The 23,927-nt window shown below is 41.5% G+C and overlaps 1 protein-coding gene across 2 annotated transcripts in view; it reads right to left on the bottom strand.

Annotated features, from left to right (window-relative positions):
• Positions 1-23,927, bottom strand: part of sema3d (sema domain, immunoglobulin domain (Ig), short basic domain, secreted, (semaphorin) 3D) — a 47,378-nt gene that overhangs the window by 13,113 nt on the left and 10,338 nt on the right. The window contains exons 1-11 of one of the 2 annotated variants that reach the window (XM_052060240.1): positions 19,631-19,677; positions 19,288-19,532; positions 12,139-12,299; positions 10,052-10,114; positions 9,817-9,933; positions 6,064-6,157; positions 5,429-5,557; positions 3,423-3,559; positions 2,058-2,172; positions 989-1,058; positions 755-899 (exon numbers count right to left, since the gene is read on the bottom strand). In XM_052060240.1, the coding sequence (XP_051916200.1) occupies positions 755-899; positions 989-1,058; positions 2,058-2,172; positions 3,423-3,559; positions 5,429-5,557; positions 6,064-6,157; positions 9,817-9,933; positions 10,052-10,114; positions 12,139-12,299; positions 19,288-19,532; positions 19,631-19,662 (1,308 nt within the window). In that variant the 5' untranslated portion in view covers positions 19,663-19,677. Of the gene's footprint in view, positions 1-754; positions 900-988; positions 1,059-2,057; positions 2,173-3,422; positions 3,560-5,428; positions 5,558-6,063; positions 6,158-9,816; positions 9,934-10,051; positions 10,115-12,138; positions 12,300-19,287; positions 19,533-19,630; positions 19,678-23,927 lie in introns of those variants that run through there. The other variant, XM_052060239.1, reaches the window with a different exon arrangement.

Below are 23,927 nucleotides of genomic sequence, written 5' to 3'. Positions count from 1 at the left end.
TGAAATTGATAAGTCGCACGGTGGCTGTCTGTTTAGCAGTTTGTATGGAGAGATGCAGGTTCGATTCTGGCTCTATATGAAATTGTATTAAAATAAAAATGCCAGCAAAAAGTTCCATTATGTATTGGGTCTCCAAAATGTCCAAACTATATTTAATAATTCAGAATTTAATTATTTAATGGGTTCACATGATTCCACAATTAATGAATTTATATTTTCATGATATACATTAAGAAAATGGATGGATAGAAATTCATGATTAATATACTTAATGTTTGCATTCAGTTTTGCACAAACATGCATCTACTTTATATTCTGAATGATGATCAGATTTTTGTTTTTTTTTTTTGTTTTACATTTCAATTTTCAAGAGCGTGAACAATTTCTCTGACTGTTCTATACTCCTATTTCCATGCCAGTCTTGTCCTTATTTAGGCCGTAAATATATGCAGCTCTGGAAAAAAATGCTGAGGCAACTGGAATGTGATCTGTTTCTCTGATTAAATATAAATCAGCATGTATTGTATTGTGTTATGCTATTTATAGTTCACCACTTGAGTAAAAGTAACATTTTTGCTTTCGATATGACTGACAACATCACTCCCAATTTCCAAACACAAATATTGTTTTAAAGAGCATTCATATGGAGAAAATGAAACATAAAAAATACCTTTTTTCCGTACTCTCTTAATTTTTTTTCCATATCTTTTCATTATTATTATTTTGATTGTTCTCCGTGTGTTGACCAACCCACCGTGCCAGGACGCGGATATGGTATCCTCCCATCATACTCGACCCAGCGGTGGTCTGGCCCTTCCTTGTGAGCGTAGGGCCCGTTGAAGACGGCCCTTATATCCGCCATGTTGTACACGCACACAGCCGAGCCTCGAAAAACAGAGCTAAAGGCCAGATCACAACAGGAGATCCAAGTTTCAAAAATAATTCCAATAAAGGATATGGCAGGAGGTGGGATGACAAAAGAACAAACCTGGAGGTGGTGAAGACCGCATACACCTTTGGATTCTTTGGATCCCTGGTAGGAAGCATAAAAATGTCCTCTAAAAGAAAGACACAGTGTAAATTCAGCCATGAAAGATTAATATGTACAGGTATAGTATTTACTTTTGAGTACAGTGGTTCTTATTTATATTTAAGACAAGCGGCTTCCCGAAATTTGATGTTTTCATAACCATGTGATATAATTGCACCTTTTCCCCACCGAGGCACAGTATAGGATTATATAATAAAAGGTCAGCCTCAATGCAATTTGCATGGCTTTTATTGCTCTGAGAGGAATGCAAATAAGTTTCCAGTGAATTAAGAGCTGCAAATGGTTTGCACATGTTAAATGTTTTCGTAAAATTTCAAAGAGTCCATTAGGGGGTGGAAAAAAGTGTTGTGAAAAACAAAAATTCCGGATTTGCCAAGTATTTTAACATAAAAGACGAAGATTCAAAATAGACTCCTTCCATGGGAACCCGAAATACAAGAATAACAATTGACTTTCTGTTTACCCCGATTTGCCTTTTGGGAAGTTTCAACATTCCGGAAAGCTATCCAAGTGAAAATGTACAGTGTATACAGTAAATATTCCCATCTCCAGAATTCTATGAAACATTTTGTCAACATACTTGCAGGTTTATACAGGACATGTACCATAGTCATTTCCCACATAAGGAAATTCTGTTATATGGACAGATTGGACACTGCAAATATGATTCCCTACTAGAGATTTTTACTGTATTCTAGGGGTTCATAAATACATGCACTGCATAATTTTTGCTGGATAATTTAGAAAAACAATTGCCTCCGACACAAGTTCAAGTGACACACACTTGGAGTTGCCTCTCACAACAGGACGAATGAAAAAAATCTCAAAAAGCCATTCCTGACAAAGTCAGCCATTTTGTGTGAAATCCATAAACTATCAATATAGGGAATATGTCCAGTATAAGCCCCTTTCCAATCGTGCATTTGTAAACACCGCAAGGGTATCACCACAATGTCATACTGTATTTTTCAACCAAAACAAAAACAAAAGAATCTGCCAGACATACGTAGCTCATCAAAGTGGGTGTCCACTCCGTCGGGTCCAGGTATGGAGCACACAAGTCTTGCTTTGAGGAAGGTGGTCCATTTGTTGGTCAGACTCCTTAGGCCACCCACATCATTCTGAAACAGAACCGCTGTCATCACTACAACAAAAGTGCAGTAAGACAGCTGGACAAACTCCGGTGCGGCCTCTTTACACACTAATGAAATACCCGAATGCCACTTACGAGCTGTGTTTGTTGTGCTGCTCTGACCATTACATCCTTGTTCATTTAACAATATCCAGCAGATACGGCTGGAACAAGGAAGTGCTGTGTTTTGTTAGACTTTATAGAACATAAAAATAAATAAACAACAGGCGCGGTTGCTGACTGATAACCTAACCTTGGCAACAAATGTGTTTCTACAAAATCAAACTGTGTGGAATGAATTGTATTTGTTTGGTGGCCTTCAGTTCCAGCCCGGACACTGCCTGTAACCCAGACGAACCTCCTTCCTGCCTGCCTCGCAGCTTTATCTTGAGTCATAAATACACCACTAGCTCTCTCTACAAGAATGCAGCAATAGAATATTGAGACCTAAAAGCAAACCGCTGGGAAGCTCCCATTTGGCCCAGATCCAACACGCACCCAAGGTTTGAAATGAATGTTATCGGCCATGAATCTGTCTGGACTCCCCATCCTACGTCAACGTTGCTGTAAACTATCAGTTAAATAGGAAGCAAAGTTAAACTGTCAAAATGTAATCTTGCTGGGGTGAAGAAATGTGTGTTTTATGTGGGAAAATGCTGGGCAGTTAGCATTCAATTATCATCAGGAGAAATATTCCAGAAAACTTGAAGACGACTGCAGGTGAGTGTGTGCTTGTGAAGTTTGCATATCTGAAAAGTGGTTATAACTCAAATTTTGTGTCACAACAAAAAATGGACAAGGCGACAGCCTGTAGTGGAAAAAAAAGGGAAAAAAACAACATAAATCGGGGTACCACAGGAACACAACATCAGAAAATGTCTCAATCAACATTTAACAAAAGTACAGTACAATGATCTCAGTCACTGCACTCTGTTTGTATTTGTGAGTTCCCGCTGAGCACAAGCAGGGTTAAAAACATGATTTACTGCCTCTGACAACAGCACCAAGTCTCTCTTTCACGGGACTGCAAAACAAGATACCCGGGAGAAAAGGCCTCCTTGTATGGGAGATAAAGCACATCGAAAGTGGATGACACAGAGATCCTTATCCTATCAGATGACACCAAGAGTTATGGCTCCTTCTCTCCGTGTGTGAGAGGATTTTTTTTTCCTTTCCCCATCTATGCACTTCTCTGGGGCTGACCACCCTCTCCCCTTCTCATCCAGTCTCACTCATCACCTTGCAAACGCGAGCCACGCGTGACAGGACGCTCTTGTCGTTCCCTTCCCACGACACCTCCCGGAAGAAAAAGTAGATTTTGTCGTCGTCCGGATTGTAGGTGTCTGCGATGGGGTGTGCGGATATGAACTTGGCCTCTGTAGACACAAAGATAAGAAGGAGTTATTTGGGGAAATAGTAATAGTTTCCAACAACAACAAAAAAAAAGAGATGAATTGTTGAGTGATAACTGGTGAAAATGCAAGCAATTACTGTACGTGAATTGTTCAGGCAAATGAAATAAAAAGGACTTTTGCTTGAAATGAGAAGACAGTCCATTTAACGTAAGGAATCGTATGCTTCCGACGACCGTGACGCCAAGTTGTGTCGCGCGTAGACGATCTTGGGTGGGGGGAGGCAAGTTCAAAGCGTCGCAGTGACGTTACATTAACATGAGCTCAAACCACTGCAAGCTGAGCCAACAACGTCGGAGTGACGGACCAACTGGAACAGCTTAACGTATGGCTGCTAACGCTCTCAACAACAGAGGGTTATTGTTAGTTCTGTGATTAAAAGATGATCCATTGGCACGTGGGGAAAGAAACTCATCGCCAAATGATGAGTTCTCTCCATCCCTGTCACCACATATTCTGTCTATGTATACACTACATACTGTCTATACTAGCCGAACAATGTGAGAATCACAGAGGCATTATTGCTCCAAACAGTTCAGCGGATGAGAAATGTGGAGGCCAAATGCAAAGATTTAGATGCGGGTGACAAATGCCGATGCGCAAGTCATCAATTGCCGGAACACGCTTGAAAGTGGAAACGTGTGGTACATCAAAAGACAGTTCAGTCATTACGGTTCACGCCAAGTGTGTGAAGAAGGCTCTGGTGACAATTTAGTTGGCTCATGTCCAAAATTCGATGCACTGTAAAGCCAAAAAGCAATGATTCTTTTCCATGTTATAATTTTCCAACGGCAGCACCTTGAGTTTGTCACGTTAGGTTTTTTGGAGTTTTTTTTTAATTTTTATTTTTTTATGTTGACACAGGAAGTTCTGGGTGCGCATGGAGGCAGTGCCGATGTACGGATAGCCATCAAAAGAAATGTCTAGTGGTATTATATTATACAGCACAGGGACTCCTCAGTTATAGTCAGAGTTCCATTATTACGAGGAAATGAAAATCCAATTTTATGGTCATCGCACATGCCACAAATAAAAGCAGCAAATGGAGTAAAGGAAAGGGAGGACTGATGGGTCACCCAAGGATGGTGATTCCTTTGATGAGAAAAAGGAAGACCAAGAGAAGCTCGAAGGGAATGAAAAAGCACCTCCAAACTATGTGACAATGTGGGATTTGGAAAAAATGCTTTAACTCGGAGCAACATAAGACATTACAAGAAACTCAAAGACTTGCACATCAGTTACTACATTTACTACCCTTAGTACCACTCAGTTGCGAAGACATCATTATAGCAAATATTTTTCTCAAAACAATCAAATGGAAAAATTACCCTTCCTGAAGTGTAAGTTTTAGATTAAATTCTCAAAATCATACCAAACCATGCATGTTAAGTTCATTGAAAACTCATTGTCGACAGTTGTGAGTATGAGTGTGAATTTTTGTTTGTTTATGCATGCCCCTCAATTGGCTGGCGACTGGTCCAGGGTGCACCTCAAAATTAGCAGGGATAGGCACCAGCTCATTGATGTGTAAAAAAAAAAAAATGGACGGATATGCTGAGAACGGGTCAGTGTTTGACTGTTTGTATGCGGTTAACAGTGTGAGCTTTGTTGCAAATTGTAAATTCCTCAGTAGGTGTGGCAGCCATGCTATGATGTTGATGTAAAAAAAAAAGTCACACTAAATGAATAAGCAAGCTGTGTCCTCTGCGCTGGAATTCCAATAACCATCTCGCCGGCACAGAGAGGCTCTTTGTTTCAGAAGTTTGGAGGAGCGAAACGCAATACGTTTTCAATGCAGTGTGTGTGTGTGTGTGTGTGTGTGTGTGTGTTTACCATTGATCCAGTAGTCCTCTGAGATGTCGGTGCGTATGTAGTGCTGGTCAGGTGGCGGGCCGAGGGAGCGTGTGAACGTCGTGTCTTTGCCCAAGAAATCCGAGGCAGTGCCCGCATACAGATACTGGTCTGGCTCAAATACAGGAAAAGCTCAATCAGTGAGTTGCGAAAATAGGCTCTCCAGCTTTCTCTAGCATACATAACACACACATATGCAGTTGTCGAACAAAGGAGATGATAGTGTTCTATGCTAGACTTATGGTTGCAAAATTCTGGGAATAGTCAAAGTTTGAAACCTAATGTCGGAATTAGCACTAATTTATGGGAATAAAGCAGGGATTTGCAAAATAGAAGGTAGGCCTTAAATATGGAACATAAATATAGTTGGGTGGGAACGACTGTATATTCCAGTATAATACTGCCTCAAACAACCAGATTTGATGCAATTGCAGTGGTACCTTGAATAACATTCATTAATTCCCATTGGAATATTTTCAATTTGAAATATTTGCCAAATTCCTGAAACCCCTTAAATTCCAATCGAAATATCCCTCGAACCTCCTGGACATTGAATGAAAATTTTCAATCCACTTTGGAATCCCAGCTTGAGTATCATGGGATGTACCTCATCATACCTGTGAGGACTGAGGTGAATGCCTGCAATGGATCAAAAGGACATTTCAATCTGCCAGACGCCACCGTGGAAGAAAGCAGCCGGAACACTCCATCCTGACAAACAAATTGGTACAAAATAAGAAGGTTGGACATTACTTGAGGTATCTTGTTCTTCTGTCATAGCTGTAATAAGGAACATGTATTTTTTGGACAGACAGCACAACCGAGGAAGATGTGCCAAATTTTGAACGATAAGGGAGGACCTTTTCCCTCTGTTTCAACCGTCGGATCTGAAACAACGATACGACTTTTTAACAGTGTTTCCTGATTCCAAGTGTGGCACACTCGTCTAATCTCATATTTTCTTTCACTCACCAAAACTGTATTTACTGTTCATTAATTTTTCAAAGAGCTCCGTGGTTGAAGTGTTAAACCAAGCATGTCCAAAGTCCGGCCCGCGGGCCAAATCCGGCCCGCGGTCGAATTTCATCCGGCCCTCGGCCCCTGTCATAAAATCAGTGCCGTCTGGCCCGCAGGTTGGGCGCAATGGAACACGTGTTGCATTGACTGAGGTTTGGTAGACTGGTGAGTGATGTTTCATAGAGTACTGCTTCCCTCTAGTGGCTAAATGAGTAATAGCATTCACTAAATGAGTAATAGCATTTAGACACTAGAGGGCAGTAGCACTCTATGAGACATCACTCACGGGTTAACAAGACATCACTCCGTGTTCATATTAACCTCCCAGTTTATTGAAATGGCGACAATCAACAGAAAAAGGAAAGTTGACTGCGAGGGACGACGATTCAAGGATGGATGGAAATTGGACAATTTCTTCACTGAAATACGCAACAACTGTGTCTGCCTCATTTGCCAAGAGACAGTGGCTGTTTTTAAAGATTATAATGTCAAGCGACATTACCAAACAAGACACGCTGACATGTACGACATGATTACAGGCAAGGAACGCATCGAGAAATTGAAGCAGTTTGAAGCTCGTTTAATCTCACAGCAGCAGTATTTTGCAAGAGCTCGAGAGTCAAACGAGAACACCACAGCGGCGAGTTACGCGGTACCAACGCTAATCGCAAAACGTTCCAAACCTTTCAACGAAGGTGAATTTATCAAAGACCACATGATGACGATGGTGAAGAAAATATGCCATGAGAAGCAGCAAGAGTTTGCCAAAGTCTGGCTGGCACGTAACACTGTGGCTCGCAGGATTGAAGAACTCTCAGCGGATATCAAACGACAATTGGGAGACCCAGGAAAAGAGTTTGATTTTTTTTCGCTGGCTTGCGACGAAAGCACAGACGCCTCGGACACTGCTCAGTTACTTGTTTTTCTGAGGGGAGTGGACAATGAAATGAACGTGACTGAAGAACTACGGGACCTCGAGAGCCTGAAAACCCAAACAAGAGGAACGGACATATTCTCTTCTGTTTGCGCTGCCGTGAATGACATGAAACTCCCGTGGAATAAAATTTCTGGGATTATTACTGATGGTGCACCATCCATGACCGCCGATCGAAGTGGACTAGCAACACTAATAAGTAACAAAGTAAGTGAAGAAGGAGGTAAAGCTGTAAAACTTAATTGCATCATTCATCAGCAAGTTCTGTGTGCCAAACATCTCCGATACGAACATGTTATGAAACCAGTGATAAAAACTATTAACTATATCCGCTCCAGAGCGCTATGCCACCGTCAGTTTCAACAATTTCTAAGTGAGATTCATGCGGAATATGGAGATGTTGTCTATTACACTGACGTGCGCTGGCTCAGTCGGGGTTCTGCACTGTCACGCTTCTATTCTCTTCGGCAGCAAATCAGTGAGTTTTTGGCTGAAAAGGGACAACCTATGCAAGAACTAAGTGACCCTATGTGGCTGTCTGATTTGGGTTTTCTGGTTGATATTACAAAGCACCTTAATATCCTCAACACCAGTCTCCAGGGACCAGACGCAGTCATAAGCCAATTATATTCACACATCAAAGCCTTTGGAATTAAGATGAAATTGTTTGAAAGACATCTGTCGCAGACCCAACCCAATACTGCACACTTTCCAGCGCTACAAGAAATCATGACCACATTCCCACAGAGCAATGTCAGTGCGCAAACAAGGATCTACGCATCAGCTATTTCATCTCTGGCTGAAGAGTTCAGACAACGCTTTCGAGATTTTGCAGCTATCGAGAAGGACATTGCTTTGTTTTCTTCACCTTTTTCCGTGGACACAGATGATGCGCCAGACCACTCGCAGCTCGAGCTCATTGAGTTGCAGTGTGATGCTGAGAGCCGGAGTCGGCACCAGCAACTTTCTCTCGGCAACTTTTACCGACAGCTGAATAAGGACAAGTTCCGAGAGATTCGAGCATTTGCTAAGAAAATGCTGAGCTTGTTTGGGTCGACGTATTCGTGGGAGAAGACATTCTCGGTTATGAACATAAATAAAAGCTGTGTGAGGACACGGCTAACAGACGATCACCTGCGAGACATTTTGCGCATCAATACCACTGCTTTTGAGCCAGACCTGCCCTTTGTGCTTCAATCCAGATCTCAATATCACCCGTCACATTAAGATCATTTGTCAGCTGGCAATAAGTCTCTGAATAAATGTTTAAGATCGACATCAGTCCTAAGTTTCATTCCAGAGTAAAATTTAAAAAGTTCAATCAACATTTATATTGACTGATGTCATATTTCAAATGATCCCTGCAGTTGTGGATATGTGTATTGTTTGTTCATTTCCCTGTTGTTCGAGTCAAAGGTTTTGTGACTATTGAAAAGTCATGCTGATACATTTTATGTTTCAAATGTTGCAATTTGCGCTCAGGAGAATCCTGTTTAAGAAAAAGTCAAGTGAATAATCAGTTGCATGTGATATAACTGTTTCGAATGAACCAAAAGAAATTATTAAGATTGTTGAAATTAAAATAAAAATAGAAATGTGAAACACAGACTGGCTTACTAAAATTTGTTGAACAATATTGTTGTTCAATGTAAAGAATGTCAGCCAAGGTCGGCCCCCCGACATTTTACCACATAAAATCTGGCCCCCTTGGCAAAAAGTTTGGACACCCCTGTGTTAAACTGTTCACATTGTTAAATCAAATAAGCACGTATTTTAGATCAAGCTCTTCAGACAATATTGCCGTTATTTTGAGCTTGGTACTGAAAACCTGACGTTTTTGAAAAAGACACCAAAAGACACCGACAGCAAAACATGTTCCTGAATTTCAGGAACATGTTTTGGTGTTGGCCGTGTGAGGACTGCAAAATGAGCCATTCTTAAAGGTTGGAGATGAGATTCTTCAATCCCTGCACAAAAAAAAAAACCAACAACTCAGATCTAGAACTCATACCTCCAAGGTGACATTATCAGAGACTCTAGAATGCCGGGGTTGAAAAATGGCAGATCATTATCTGTCCTCAATCCAAGTCAACACTTGAGATCAATTTGGGTCTGCTGTTCATGCTAATGTGATCAACCAACCACATTGACTGAGTTGTTGACAACTTTTGTTTGCCAATTTCCAATACCACAGTAACACCTTGGTTAGCATGTTCGCCTCACAGTGAAGTGATCCAGTACGGTAATCGGATCTCTTTTGGAACATCTTTATTACGATCAAACAAAGAGTCAATATCAACAGGGGAATGAGCTGCACAAATGTATGATCCATACAAAAGTATAATGGCAAGAAGCATTGTTACAGAAAAGTGCAACAAATATTTCAGAACTTTGCAGGGTTTTCCTTCATTAGCCTCACCTGTCTTGAGCCAGTGATTTCAATGAAAGCGCAGATTGGATTGAAGGCTCCCGTTCCACAGGCGTAGACATGTGTCAGGTTATAGTTGTGGAGCACCCTCACAAAGTTTGCACACTCCTGCTGGGACAAGGCAGAAAAAGACGAAACAAGGTCATTGATTGGAAATATTCGAGGATATACACAGGCCAGTGAAATATTTAGAAAAAAGCAAGCACAATTAATGCGAGTGACTTACATTCAAATGTTTGCCTGCCAGTTTGCATCCTTCCACTCGGTCGCGGGGTGCAGGCCAGTGAATCTAAGGAGAGACAGCAAGTCGCGTTTATGGAGAGGCCTCCATTTGCAAGTGAACCGATTTAGGAGATTTTCAAGTTACGAGTCATCGCTTGGTCGTTCAGTTCATATTTCAACCCTATTTTATGGGTTTTAAAAAGAAAAACAATGTTTGTGGATTGCATCTGTATTAACAAAGGATAAATCTTGACAAAATAAAAGATGACATTCTCCCTCCTGTTGTGGCACAACATTAGTGGAATTTGGCGTTTTTACTATAGCGTGGTGTAACTATCGCCTCCATGTGTGGTTGCTGTAAATCAGACGTCGCACAACATACCATTTTCCTGTAGAGCACCTCGCCGTGTTCGCACAGGCCTATGTGCTGAGTGTGTAGCCTCCCCCCTAAAGCCTACCAAGGGGAGCGATCGCCAAACGTTTTCATTGGGCTCGTACAGGCATGCAAACATACCTCCTTCCATGTTAAAACATCTCATGAGACAAAATGCCGGTGAGTAATTCATACACAAAAATGGCGTAAGCCCATGAAAGAACTTAAGCGAAATGAAGATTGATACCCATTGTTTTACTTATCACATTAGGACCTTATAACAGCTTTAGAACCACACACCTCTCAAAACAAAGGTGAAAACACCTGGAATGCTCGCAATGTGCTTTAACATCTTTTCCAAGTCTTAAATTACAGAAAAGACCCCAAGGTTGTCTCTCAAAGTGGTCCCTAAAGGGCCAGAATATGTTTCTTGTGGTGCTAATCTCCCCAGCATCAGTATCAGTGACCAGAGAAGCAACACTCGGAAAGCGATACGAAGAGTTAAAACAACCAGATAATGATCAAATAAACACATGGCCACTCCACTTGCAGGTCAACCTGGGCGGCATTAACACTCAAACATATGGAGAATGCATGTGAGTGTTTGTGTAGAAGTGTGTGTCAAATGGGTATTTATTGAATGTATGTGATTCTATGTTTACATATAACAACCCGTAGCCGACAGCCGATTTCAGTCAGCTGTTGAAACAACTGAGGATGGAGTGCCGTTCAGTGTAGCCACGTACTGTATACACAGGAAAAGAATGCAGGAATCAATCAATCCAAACGTAATTGCTTGTTAAGGTTTCAATGTCAGCACATGATACATTAACGGGCTGCCCTTAACTTCGCGTGCTTGTTGCAAGCAGACGTTATGAAGATGCCAACAGTGACCCCAACAGTGTCAGGGCTCCAGACTCATTTTAGTTGTCACAAAAACATGTATTTTAGTTCAGCATTGAAGACTCATATTTTCCCCACTATAAGGCGCGTCTAAAAGAATTCAATTTTCTGAAAAGCTGACAGTGCGATGTGCCTTATATATGGTGCAATATTATAATTTCTTGAACGCAGTATTTTAAATGTTCTGTAAAATGCTTTTGGAGCTGCAGCGGTTGTAAGAACTCTATATAAATGAATGGATGTATTTTATTGTATTCCTTTTAGCGTAACTCCATCTTGTGGATGCATAACACAAACACCACTATTGTAGCTTCTATTCTAAGCACCTTATAGTGCGGTGCATACTATACAGTATATGAAATCAGTTTTCCAATAGGCTGTTCATTGAAGGGGTGTGCCTTATACTCAAAAGCGCCTTATAGTGCAGAAAATACGGTAATTGCCCGACGGTGTGACTGTGAATGTTTGGGGGGCGGGGAGGGGTGTGTGTGTGTATGTATGTGTGTGTCGTTATGTGCCAGACGATTAACTGTTGACTAGAACAGGGTGTATCTCGCTTTTCACCAAGAGTAGGCTGGGATATACTCTATTTACTTCTGACCCTAAAAAACAAATGCTGTAGAACATGGATGGATGGATGGACCTTTTCTAAGGAGTTCTTACAGCTGCTCTAAATGCTCCTACATCGGCCTAAACAAACTGTCAACTCTGGCAAATGTTCTGTGTACATTCTCATGCGAAAAATTGCTGACAGAATCAAATTTTGCTTCCAACTTTGCACTCATATGTATTCACATTCCCCTGCCATTGTGTACCTTTCTGGGACCCTTGGCCAGGTTGTCAGGGTCAAGCAGGTAGATGTGATCCCTGGCACCCAGAAGAAGGCGACCCCTCTCCTCATCCAGCAGCAGGGAGTGTGACAGCAAGCCGTCGGAGGGGCCCAAAAACAGAGAAACACTCTTTGCTTGCAGCAGATCTGCTCGAGATAAATGGCATCAACACAGACAATTGACAGTTCGTTCATTGTTGTTGCGGTAAAAATGAAGAATGTGGACATAAGGTCACTACACAAATATTTCAGCAGGATATTACTTGGATTCTTTCTCAGCGTAGCAAAATCCCTAAAACAAGCACTGGATTTCCTCTTTTCGGGAGAAACGTGTCTCGGCTTGAAGTGAAACGGCCTAATCCTCTGTGGTTCAACACCTTCACTGAGAAACCGGATTAAAAAAAATAGAATAGCAAAGAGTCTACTACCTCAGTGGGTGTGTTTATGGATATCTGCATCAGGGTATTTTCACAGCCTGTTCATTGACCATGAAGACATCTCTCAAGTCAACAATTTAAATTCTCACTGTGCCGATTGAGTGAAGAAAAGCAAATGCGTCATCTCAAGCCATCAGTGTACTGTAAGCTGATAAGAGTCGAAAAAAAAGTCAGGCTATCTTGGGCATCTTGTGTCAGATATCGTTCATTAACCATCACAATCTTGCTCTGATGAACCGTGAAAGGAAGAACTTTGACAAATTAGACCCGTAGATTGCTGCCAAGGAACACCTCTCAATGTCCGGCAAGCGATACAGTTCTGTTCATCTTACAAGTGGAACCGTTGACAGCGTAAATTCAACCATGATCTGATTGTGTTCCTGCTTGTCAATAACTCTATAAATACTGTTAGTATTGTATTGGCAAAGAGGAACGTGACATATTAAAAAGAGAGAAAGAAAACCAATGGGAGAATCTTCAGCAGTTTCTCTTCGTTCTTCTTGGAATGCAAACATTTACTACATAAAGAGACATTAATCATACCTTTAAGAAAAAACAATGTTCTGTTTGATCCGTGTTCCATTCCCTTTGTTGCATCTTAGTAACAGTTCTCTGTTGTCAAATCCAACAGTCTAGGCTCCATCCTGTAAGTATAACTCTCCTGAGATTAAACCAAACGATATGTTTTAGTTGGAACAAAGCTTCATATACAGCAAGACCTTGATGACAAATTAAATTTGTCCACACATTTAAAAAGCTCATGCTGATATTGTGGCTTTCTGCTCCTTTTCTTTCACACAAATACTTTAAGCCTCCGGAGCTGGAAAATCCATGGGTTGCCTTCATCCCCCAATCAGTAATTTTAATAGGCAATGTGAAAGGAGCTTTCGAAAACGAGCAAAATACTTTTTGGTTCCCACAATCGACAGTAAATCCATAAAGTTTAAAGTGGAAGTCAAACCTTGAACTTTCTTCATGAGAATATGTTCTATGCAGACTGCACACTAGTCTTAACACAGCATTCTGATTAATACTGCATAGGTGGAATATGAGTTGAGCAACAAAATCCACCCATTTTTTTCCATCTCAGGGGGTAGCCATTTTGCCGCTCGCTGTTGACGAAAAATGACGTCACAGTTGCTCAGGGCTCAGCTAATGGCTCACCTTCAGAAAATAGGGAGGCCTATTTCTGAGGTGACTTCCCCTTTAAGAAAGCTAAGGAAGGCTTGAGACTAAATTTGTGACAATGCAAATGTACTCAATGATCTCACACTCAACAAGCCTTGGGAAGTATTTTTGTGGCTTTCAGTTTTCCTTTAGAGACAAGTAAAATGGTGATCATGAACATGTACGTTACCTACTTATTTTAACCTTCAACTTGGCTGAAGCTGAGTCTACACATACTGGCAATAAATAAACTCGCATCTGAGCAGTTTTCCATCCCTCAAGACAGCAAAGGACCGATTCCCAGATGTTTCCGAAGGTTTATATTGAGTGATATTCCTGTGGTATGGGGTATGTTCAGAGTGCTTTTTTTCTTAGTGATCTGCTCGTAAAGCAGTTGGGGTTGTAATTACTGAACTTGTTCAATATTTACGATGGCAAAATCTTGGGTGCGGTCAACAACGAGCTGGATTGAGTTAGAGACTTTATAGAAGGTCCTGTTCAAGACACAAATAGAAGAGACGTAACTGGTTGTTTTTTGAGGTGATATAAACTGTCTCAGGCGGCACGATAGATAACTGGTTAGGACGTCCCCTTCACAGTGCAGCGGTCGAGGGTTCGAATTTGGGCTCTGGCCTTCCCGTGTGGAGTTTGCATGCTCTCCTCGTGCCTGTGTGGATTTTCTCCGGCCAGTCCGGTTCCTCCCACATTTCAAAAACATGCATCATAGGTGAATGGAACACTCAAAATTGTCCCAATGTCTGATTGTGAGTTGTTTGTCGATGTGTGCCGTCCGATTGGTTGGCAACCAGTTCAGGGTGTACCTGACCTACTGCCCGAAGTCAGCTTGGATTGGCTCCAGCAAACCCACGAGCCTTGTGAGGATGAGCGTCTCAGATAATGGACAGATGGACAACCTTTCTCACAAGTTACTCGCCGTTGAGAAAACGACTTGTGGAAAAAGAAAAGAGTTTGCAAGCATGATGTATGCAGAGTTACATTGGATTCTTCAATTTCTTCTTCTTCTTGATCATTCTTCTTTTTATTTTCTGACTGTCTGGTTACCCTGTGGAAACATCCTGCCTCGTTGGACAAAAGTCTTCATAATCTGTTATGTTCTTTTCTGGAGGCCTCCAGGGGGAAACTACGAATAAAATGGATCAAGGGCAGGATGATGATGAACAACAGATGGAATGATGCTTTATGACATAATTTATTACGGTTGCCATGCATGGAGGTAACTGCTGACTATAGTCTCAGTGCAGTGCGTCCTTGATGGCAGTTGGAGGAAAAACTGCTGTTTTCCAGTGCATCAGTGAAGCCTTGGATAAACTCTGACTCACTGTGTGGGGAGTCCTGAGGGAGTCACTCTGAAAGGATTGACACTGTGATTACCCTCTTGGTGTGAAGGATTGGAGAGGTTACCAACCTTCAATATTTGATCTTCTCCATCTCATCCACTCATCACAATCCGTCTTAATACCTCCTCTAGTGCAAACGCACCCCCTCTTGTTCATATCTTTCACCCCCACATACCTCATACTCACAGCAAAGAAGGGAGATTAGGCCCGCTCGCCCCATCAGTAACCGGTAATCTGTAATGCCAACATGCAGCACAGCACTTTTAGATCAGCCTGCTTAGCCGATATTTCTTAGCACCTTGCCGCTCACCTCTCCCCAAAGGGGAGAGCTGTGGCAGTCAGCGGCTCTTGATTTGGGTCCTCTCGCAAAGCGTTCACACACACCAGCTTGAGTAAAACACTAGCAAAGTGGCTTAGACAGCGATGATAAACCAAACACCCTTTGTACGACTATCAGGAGTTTCAACTAAAGCCAGCGAGCCAAACATTTCATTTAAATCCCATCAACATTGTCACAGTGTGTAACTTCATTTTATTGACTCATGCGGTGGTTTAAAGGCAAACTAAAAACAATGACTCAGTGTTTAAGGTACAAAACATGGGGTCCTTGTTTCTGTTTCTACATCAGAATATTTACATCAATCAAAATACGGCACATTCTATCACTAAGATACGCAAACGCAGTCATAAAGTCTTCCATCAATTTGCTCTCAACAGCGCTTGTACTCATGAGGGCCAAGGGTAAGCTGGAGCCCATCACAGTTCACTTTGGGTAATAGGCGACTTACACCCTGGACTGATTCCAAATCAACTGCAGGGCTCATGTGGATAAACAATCATTCACATTCACATTCACAACTATGAACAATTAAGAGTCTTCACTAAACCCATGGGAAGAACATGCAAACTACATGCAGGAATGATGGAATCTGATGCAGAACCTCTGAACTTTGAGGCGGACGTGCTGATCAGTACGCCACCGAGCTGTCGAGTGAAGTCATAATTTGTTTTCTTCCCAGCTGTACCCTTGTCAGGGCTGACGTTTCGGATAAACCTAATCCAAATGTTCCTGTTAAAGTGTATCTTATAAATTGCGGCAGAGGTTTTATGGATGGATGCCCTTCTATTTTACCTATGAGCTTGTCTCATTTGGGGTCACAGCACGTCATGCTACATTCCATGTAGACTATTATGCATCCAAATTTTTGAGACAACTACCCTCGGGTTCTCCCTCATTAAATTTATCAACCTTCTCTCAGGTATACATCCAGTTCTGTTGCATGACAGGTCCATCCTCATCATCCTTTTATTAGTATACTGTACTCACTATATCTCCTGTGGATTTGCTCAAACCATATAAGTCTCTTCCCCAAAACATCAAACCATGGCTGTTCTTCTGATGACCCCATTTCTAATCCCATCCAACCTGGCCATTCCAAAAGAAAAGCTCTTTGTTTTTTTCATTTCTGCCACATAAAACTGTGCCTCCTGTTGTCACTGCAGTAGATGAAGTAAAAGTTGTAGAATTAGAAGGATGCCCTTCTTGACTCAAAGCCGCCGTATTTGGCGAGGCTTGGGACCAGCACTGAGTTGGTCTGCTTTGCTCCCCCTACCCACCAGTCGTTCATTGCACGCCATTCTTAACCTTGAAAATGTTACAAATCATAAACTGAGGATCCACCCATCATAAGCTCCAAGTGTCACGATTGATCTGTTTGGGACCAACAGGTGGCTCTGTAAGGCTCCTCCTACAGTGGCACACCTGTTGGTCATCATGTCATTAGTAGTAGTTTCCTGTTAAAGGGCTCACGGCCCGACGGCTCAGTATCAGGTCATTGTTTTTGTTGTTCTCGCTGCCTTTGTTTCTGTTGGTGTTTATGCCTTACTTTAATGGATTTTTGTTTTGTTGATACAGTTTGCTAAGTTCACCCTGCTTCTCCCTCCTGCCTGCTTTTTGGGGTCCTCTACCACTACCGTCCGTGACACCAAGACACTCTGAAGAAAGTATGAACCACATTAACTTTAAAATTGGGAAGGCAGATAGTTTAGTGAGCAAAGTGCATTGGCAATTAACTGCCAAGATATTGTTCACTGTAAAGCTGACTGATAAGAAAAGGGCACATGTGACCCGGCTGTTAGCTGAGGGTGCCTCTAAACCATGGATGATGCTATTGCTTTGATCACTTTCCCCTCACAGAAGCTGAGTATTCATGGAAGATTAGCTCCATTATGGTGTTTGAAGAATGTGCAGTGATGGAACGAAGATGTGTTCACTGTATGACTAAGATAACCAAACATGGAAGTTTTGTCTACTGTCGCACACTCTGAGGTCTGAGAGGGTATTTCCCTGAGCACAAAACCAGCTGAGCGCATGGAAAACAGGCAAGTGATGCCAAAATACAGAATAGTGTACGTTGAGATTCGGACTACTCATAAGGGCTTGAGAAGAAGAATATGAAAGGTCTGCTGTGGTTTAGTCTACCTTAGCTGCTGAGCAAACACTACAGAGCACAATCAGAATTCCCACAGGTACTTGCATTTTATTTATGGGAGTCTCTCAGGACATACAGTAAATATGGATCTGTTTGCAGCCATGTAGCCTTTTGGATGCCTTTGACCAGGGCAGAGCTCTGCGCATTGGGTCAGCCTCAGTTTACTTTCAGGTCGCCGATGGGATTTGGGTTTACGAGCGAGACTGAACAACATTTGTGTGGTTTCTGCCGGGGATACATAGCATGGGCAATTTTAAAAAAATACTTTGAAGTAGTGTTCAGCTGAAGTCTGAAATGAATATTTAGGCAAGCCATCATCTGGGTTTACCCTGGTGGCTCAAAGCTAATACTCATGGAGCACACAGCAGAGGTAACTGGCTGATATTCACTCAACGGACAAAACCAGACGGCCTTGCCAGGAAATTGAACTTTGTGACAAATAGGGCTGCTCCAGAATGTGCTTTCAGTACTTGCTTTTCAGGTGACAAATTATAAGAAAACAAACAAAAATATCTTGGCAACAAGCCACTGAAGAAACTTTAGACAAAGCTGTACTGTGGTGGTGGTGGGGTTAACGCCGTTATTATATACTGTATGTTGGAGGCGCTAATTTTTACAGCTTGGAAATATACTTTTTCACAAGAGAAAGAGTGCAATAAAGTCAATAGCTAGTTAGGCTTGAGAGCTATATGAGTGTCGACCAAGGATGGGTGGGCAAAGTCTGGCCTGTCATACTCACTTTGCATTTTAATGATCCAGTGTCTCGATATGTTTGTTTCATTTATTTTGACTTTTTTGTCTAAAAAAAGAATAAGTTGTGTTCTCATTTTGGATTTATGTGTCTCATCCAAACATTGGTTAATTGATTGATTATACACAATGAAATACAAAGTACAATGGTGGCAGGATTGACGAGTTTAATTTCTTCCATGACCAGACACTTAATTCAAACCACTCGTATTTGAAATCATCTTTCTCCATTTAAATGAATACAAAGGCCATTAATTCATTCCAGACTCCCTCAAAAAAACAACTAAAATATGTGTATTCTCTTTTCTAAAAATAAATATAAAGCATACACTCTACTAACAGCATAATGAAATATAGCATGAGATGAGAATCAAGCAGTGTGTAAATCATGATTAATTCATCAGGATGCGGGTATGTGTGACTTGGCCACTGGGTGCAATATAATAGTCATTGGCATTTGTCATCCCATCTATGGCATTTTGCATTGTCTCTAAGCATTAAGATAGCGGAATACAAAGTTTTGTGGTTGTTTTTTTAATATCCAATGTGTAATTCTCATTTACTTTTAACGTAAACTTCAAATTAGAATGGCAATAAACAGTTTGGCACCTCTTTCGGAAGACTCGTTCATTATAAAATCTCTATATATTTAACAGTTATTGTTTTCTGGAATTCATCCTATATTGAGGATACACGGAATTGACCATTATGTCAATCCTGAGGAAAAAAATGTGTATTTTAGTTTCTCTGTGATCCAGCATATGTAGTCGTTTAGCACTCATAACCCAGACATGGGAAGCAATAATGTATTATTTAATAATAGGGTGCAGCTAATAATACATTGAGGTAAACACTGAATGGTTGTAATAGGTGACCACAAAAGATAAACACCCAAAACGATCATACAATTCAACAGTCTGTCATCCCTTACCTCTTTGGCTCAGTTTGAGTCGAGGGACACTTTGTTTGAAGCTCACTCCAAGCGGGAGGATGGCCAACAACATCAATCCCACTAATGGGACGCCTGGATGGTATAGCGCCCTATTCCTGCTGTCTTTGCTGCCATAATTGCTGCCAGACATGCAGCGCTGAGTCCCATCTTCATTTAGACTTGGATCGCAAGAGCCTCCTTTCGTCATGGCGCGTGGATGGATCTGGTTTCCCCTCTGTGCTGCCCTGGAGGGAGACCAGGGCATAAGTTGTAGCCAGGGAGGAGCAATCAGAAGCGTGTGTGTGTGTCTATTCTAAGTCCAATGCAGGACATGCACACACACTTGTGTTTGGGACCAACGAGCGGCTTCACCATGGAGCCCTGCAGGCATTTCGCCCTTTCTCCTCGACCATACTACCTCTCCGCTCTTGCCTTTTGTGTTGCCTTTAAACCTGTTTGCTCACAACAAAGGTCAGCCCCACAAAATAAGTAACACTCCGCTTTGTCATTCTCGCCCTCCACTAACTTCTTTTCATCCAGATAACTAATTTAAGGCTTTTCCTAAATTACACCTGGCAAAAGTTCAGAGCAATCGCCAATGATGCTGACAGTTCCTCCTGTCCGGTTAAAAAAAAAAAAAAAAACACTTCCTGTAATGGACTGAAATAGGTCTCTGGCACACAGATGTTAGATCATACCCAGGGGCTGAGTGATATGTATCCATCCAGCCACCGAGACACTCATAATTATTTCTTTTTGATTCGGACAAATGAGTGAGCAAGGGGTGATGTGGAAGAAACTGTTATTGTGGTATGTAGAAGTAGGGATGGGTAAGATTAATAATTAACTGCATAAAAGTATTGGTTCACACAATTATAAAATGTTGATTCCAAACTTATATAGATACACACTTATTGGACATTTATACCAGAACAAGAAGAAAAAAATTCCCCTAACCTGCACGAATGGCTGGGCGAAGCAGTCTTTCTATTAGTTTTGGATTATAGTGACATTATCTACAGACATGCCTCTGTTTCCACTCTAAAACTACTAGACTCTGTTTTTCACTCAGCACCGACATTCAGCTCCACCCATCACTGCACTTCATATCAGAAGGTGGGATGGGCAACTTTATCTGTACGACGAGATATGCACTGGCCCATCTATTCACAAATCTTAAAAGGGAACATGGCATCACACATCAGCGCTTGATTAAACAGGTCTCATCAAAACAACTCTGCAGCTCAAAATTCCCTGGACTGCAAAGTTCCCTGCTGTTGCTAAATCCACTTTGTGTTGCTCTGTTGCAGACATCTTTTATGTTCTACAGCAGGGGTGGCCATTAGGTAGATCCTAATCTACCGGTAGATCTAAAACAGGTCCCAAGTAGATCCGAGGAGTGTCGAGGAGAAAAAAAAAAACAACCATTTGTGTGTCTTTGTACATGTTCATAATATTTTTAGTGTTAATGTACACTGCACCCTAATCATCTTATCAGTCTAATTTTCACCCAAAAAATATTTAAAAATAAAATGAAGCAGGTAAATCTTGAATTTATGGTGGCGCGTGATGACGTCACCGGAAGTTGTTAGCTCTCAGCAGTCTGCAATTGCAGCTTGTGATCAGAACTGTTGCGCTCTATCTTTTATCATCATTATTCTCATTCAGAGTTTGCTTCGTGTACAATTCACCGAGGGCCCGAGCAAAGAATAGGAATCTAGGAGGGCCCAGGGAAGCACTTTAAAACAGTACGTGTGAGCTACGATAGTTAACAGGCTGCAAAAGTGCGTTGCATGCCTCAGTTTCAGGCTGTTTCTCATCAGGGCGTGCGTGTGTGTGTGCGTGTGCGTGTGCGTGCGTGCGTGCGTGCCGGTAATGGTAGATCCCGGGAGGTTAGTTGATCGAAAAGTAGATATTCGATCCAAAATGTTTGAGCACCCCTGTTCTACAGGTTCTGCATACCCAACTGTACAGAGTGATTGAAGAAAAAATGTTATTGATCATCAAAGTCTGAAATAAGTTTTGTTAGGAAAATTGGGTGAATCTGCTTCATCTCGTTCATGTGATAGGATGAAGTCCACAAGATTGCAAAATTGATGAAAAAAAATGACTGGCGAGCATCTTCGAAGAGGGGAACAGATCAAAGAATTACCAAAAAAGATGGGGATTATGAGACATTTCGGGGCGCGTTTACTGACAATAGACTTGTACCAAAACAAACTTAGGCTTGCAAATGTGGCAGTGATGCCCTTCAAACTCCTCTTTCAAGCAAGCACGACAAGCCTTTAGAGTTTTTGGAAAGAAAAAAAATTACCTCAAGATGTGACTGGCTTATTAAAGACAAAAACAAGTACATGGCTCCAACAATACATTCAGCCTTTTGTATTTCATCATTTATTTTTAACCCTTTCAGGGACAGCGGTTACGACAGTGGACAGCTTTATGACGTTATCACATTACAGGTTATCATTATTGTAAGGGTTGATTGTTTCTATGCTTTGCAACAATATGTCTTCACGTAAGAGTGATCATCGGACCAAAGGCCGGGGAAGGCTGTGCTACATTATTCATCCAAACGCAACACAATTATCATGTATCATTTGAACAAGATGGTCAAGAACTCCAGTAAATTGCTTTGGAATGTAACCGTTTTTAATTATGTTTGCTTTGTTGTTGTTTTCTGGATTTCATTTTTGAGACTTGAGATTTAAATGAAGGTTTGAAATGAAAGGAAATGAATGTCAGGAAACAAAAAATAATGTTTCGCCACATAGTCGCAATACGGGAGATTTTTTAAAGACAACTCCATAGGACCGGGCAGCAACAGGGACTACAGGGAAGAAAAATAAGAATCATAGTGATTACAGGTCAAAAGATGAATACAAATGCCTTCTATTGATATCATGGACATTTAATAATTGCATGACTGAGGGGATATATTATCTTCGTGATGTACTAAAATTGAGCGACATCATCAACAAGGTTTGAAACAGCACAGATCAATAAATAGACCGCAGGAGTTTGCACTGCCTTCTGATGTTTAATTGTTAAAATGTCTATTGACTGATGGGGAATGACAGCCTCCCACAACTCATCCGTATTGTTGCCCGAGCAAACCTTGAGCAACAAATGTTGTGATACATTTGGCATGACTGCTTAGTCATTTGGTCATGACTCTGTGAATCTTTGTATCGGCCACTCCAACTGGCAGCAGAGCAACTGTTTTCCACTTCAAGGAAGGGAGCAGAAGCAGTAGATTGCGTGTAATGTATTGAATTAAAAGAGTTCAATTACACACCCGCCGGGTTGATCAAAACGGAGTTCCAGCTCATTTTACAGCAATCCGAGCTACTAATTAACCCGGCAAACAATGAAGTGCTTCATGAACCTCAGGAATCCCCCTTATGCTCCCCTTTCGCTGCTAATCACTACGTGTCCCTGATTCCTTCCCGCTTTCCACCTCTTGTAACATAATTAGCCTCTCACTGACCGCGTGAACAAAGTCAAGACAAACTAATAGCGGTGATGTAGCGCTCGTGTCATGGCAAGCAAGCTTCTGCTTGCAGTCCCTGGAAATATATTATTCTTCCCAGTCTTCTTTTGTCAAACTAATTTCAAAGGTGATGAAATTCTGAGTGCATTCACTCATTCATTCACACCCACACTCAAAAGATTGCAATGCTCAATGGCATCTTAACAAGAGTACCCATTCCCCCACTTGACTTTTTATTTGTTTTCCGTGTCCTGTCTGGTCGTGTACTGTTTGAAATTCTAGTCGTTTATACAGAGCCAAGACTATGATATCAGGAGCACTGTAGCAATAAAACAGAGATTAGACCCCGATAAAGAGATGTTTAGTTTAGATGACAAATTGAGGCACCTTAACACCTTCTGGGGTTACAAACTTGAGCTGTGCTTGACAGATGGACGATCAGCAGTGTTTGACAGAGCGGGATTTCAATGGGAATCTTTTTGCACTTAAAAACACATCCTGCAGTCAGGGACCAACACAAATCTCGGTTTTGTAAATATTTCTCCAGGCTCAAATGCAATTTAGCCAATCAGTAGCCGGAAAATGCAAGAGCAGCTACTTTGGTAGCACACTCTGAATGCCTAATATTGTTCGTTCTTTATTTAGGTCTGTATACACGATGCTCAATTTACTCTAAGCATGTTTAAAGTCAGAATTTGTATTCCTGAATTGAAAAAATAAACGTGAGAGTACAACTTTGTTGGACGTGTTTCTCTTGAGGTAAAGGCACACACTGTCCATCCGATTTTCAGCACCCTAAAATATTTTTCGAATGTAGACAAGGCCAAAACACATGGAACCATGTTTTTCAGACACACCCATGTTTGCGTGGACATGGCCCTCGACTTTTCAGTTTAACCCGTCTCTCTGAACATTTTTTTGTTGTTTACATTGCATTTAGTTGTGTTTCATGTTATGTCTTCTTGTGTGCCTTTTTCATGTCTTGCTCGTTAGGTTTTGTTTTCACCAGTCCTCATCAGCCCGGTCCCTTGTGTAAACTAATCAGCTTCCTCCATCCGCTCGTGTCTTGTCCAGGTGTGCCTCGTTTTCTCGTCATTTGGCTTGTATTTAGGCTGCGCTCAGAGCGCAGGCATATCGAATTCCAATC

This window comes from Hippocampus zosterae, chromosome 3, assembly GCF_025434085.1.
Source record: "Hippocampus zosterae strain Florida chromosome 3, ASM2543408v3, whole genome shotgun sequence".
In the NCBI taxonomy this organism is placed as follows: domain Eukaryota; kingdom Metazoa; phylum Chordata; class Actinopteri; order Syngnathiformes; family Syngnathidae; genus Hippocampus; species Hippocampus zosterae.
Note: the sequence above shows the minus strand (reverse complement) of the source record. Positions and strands in the feature narration are given on the sequence as shown.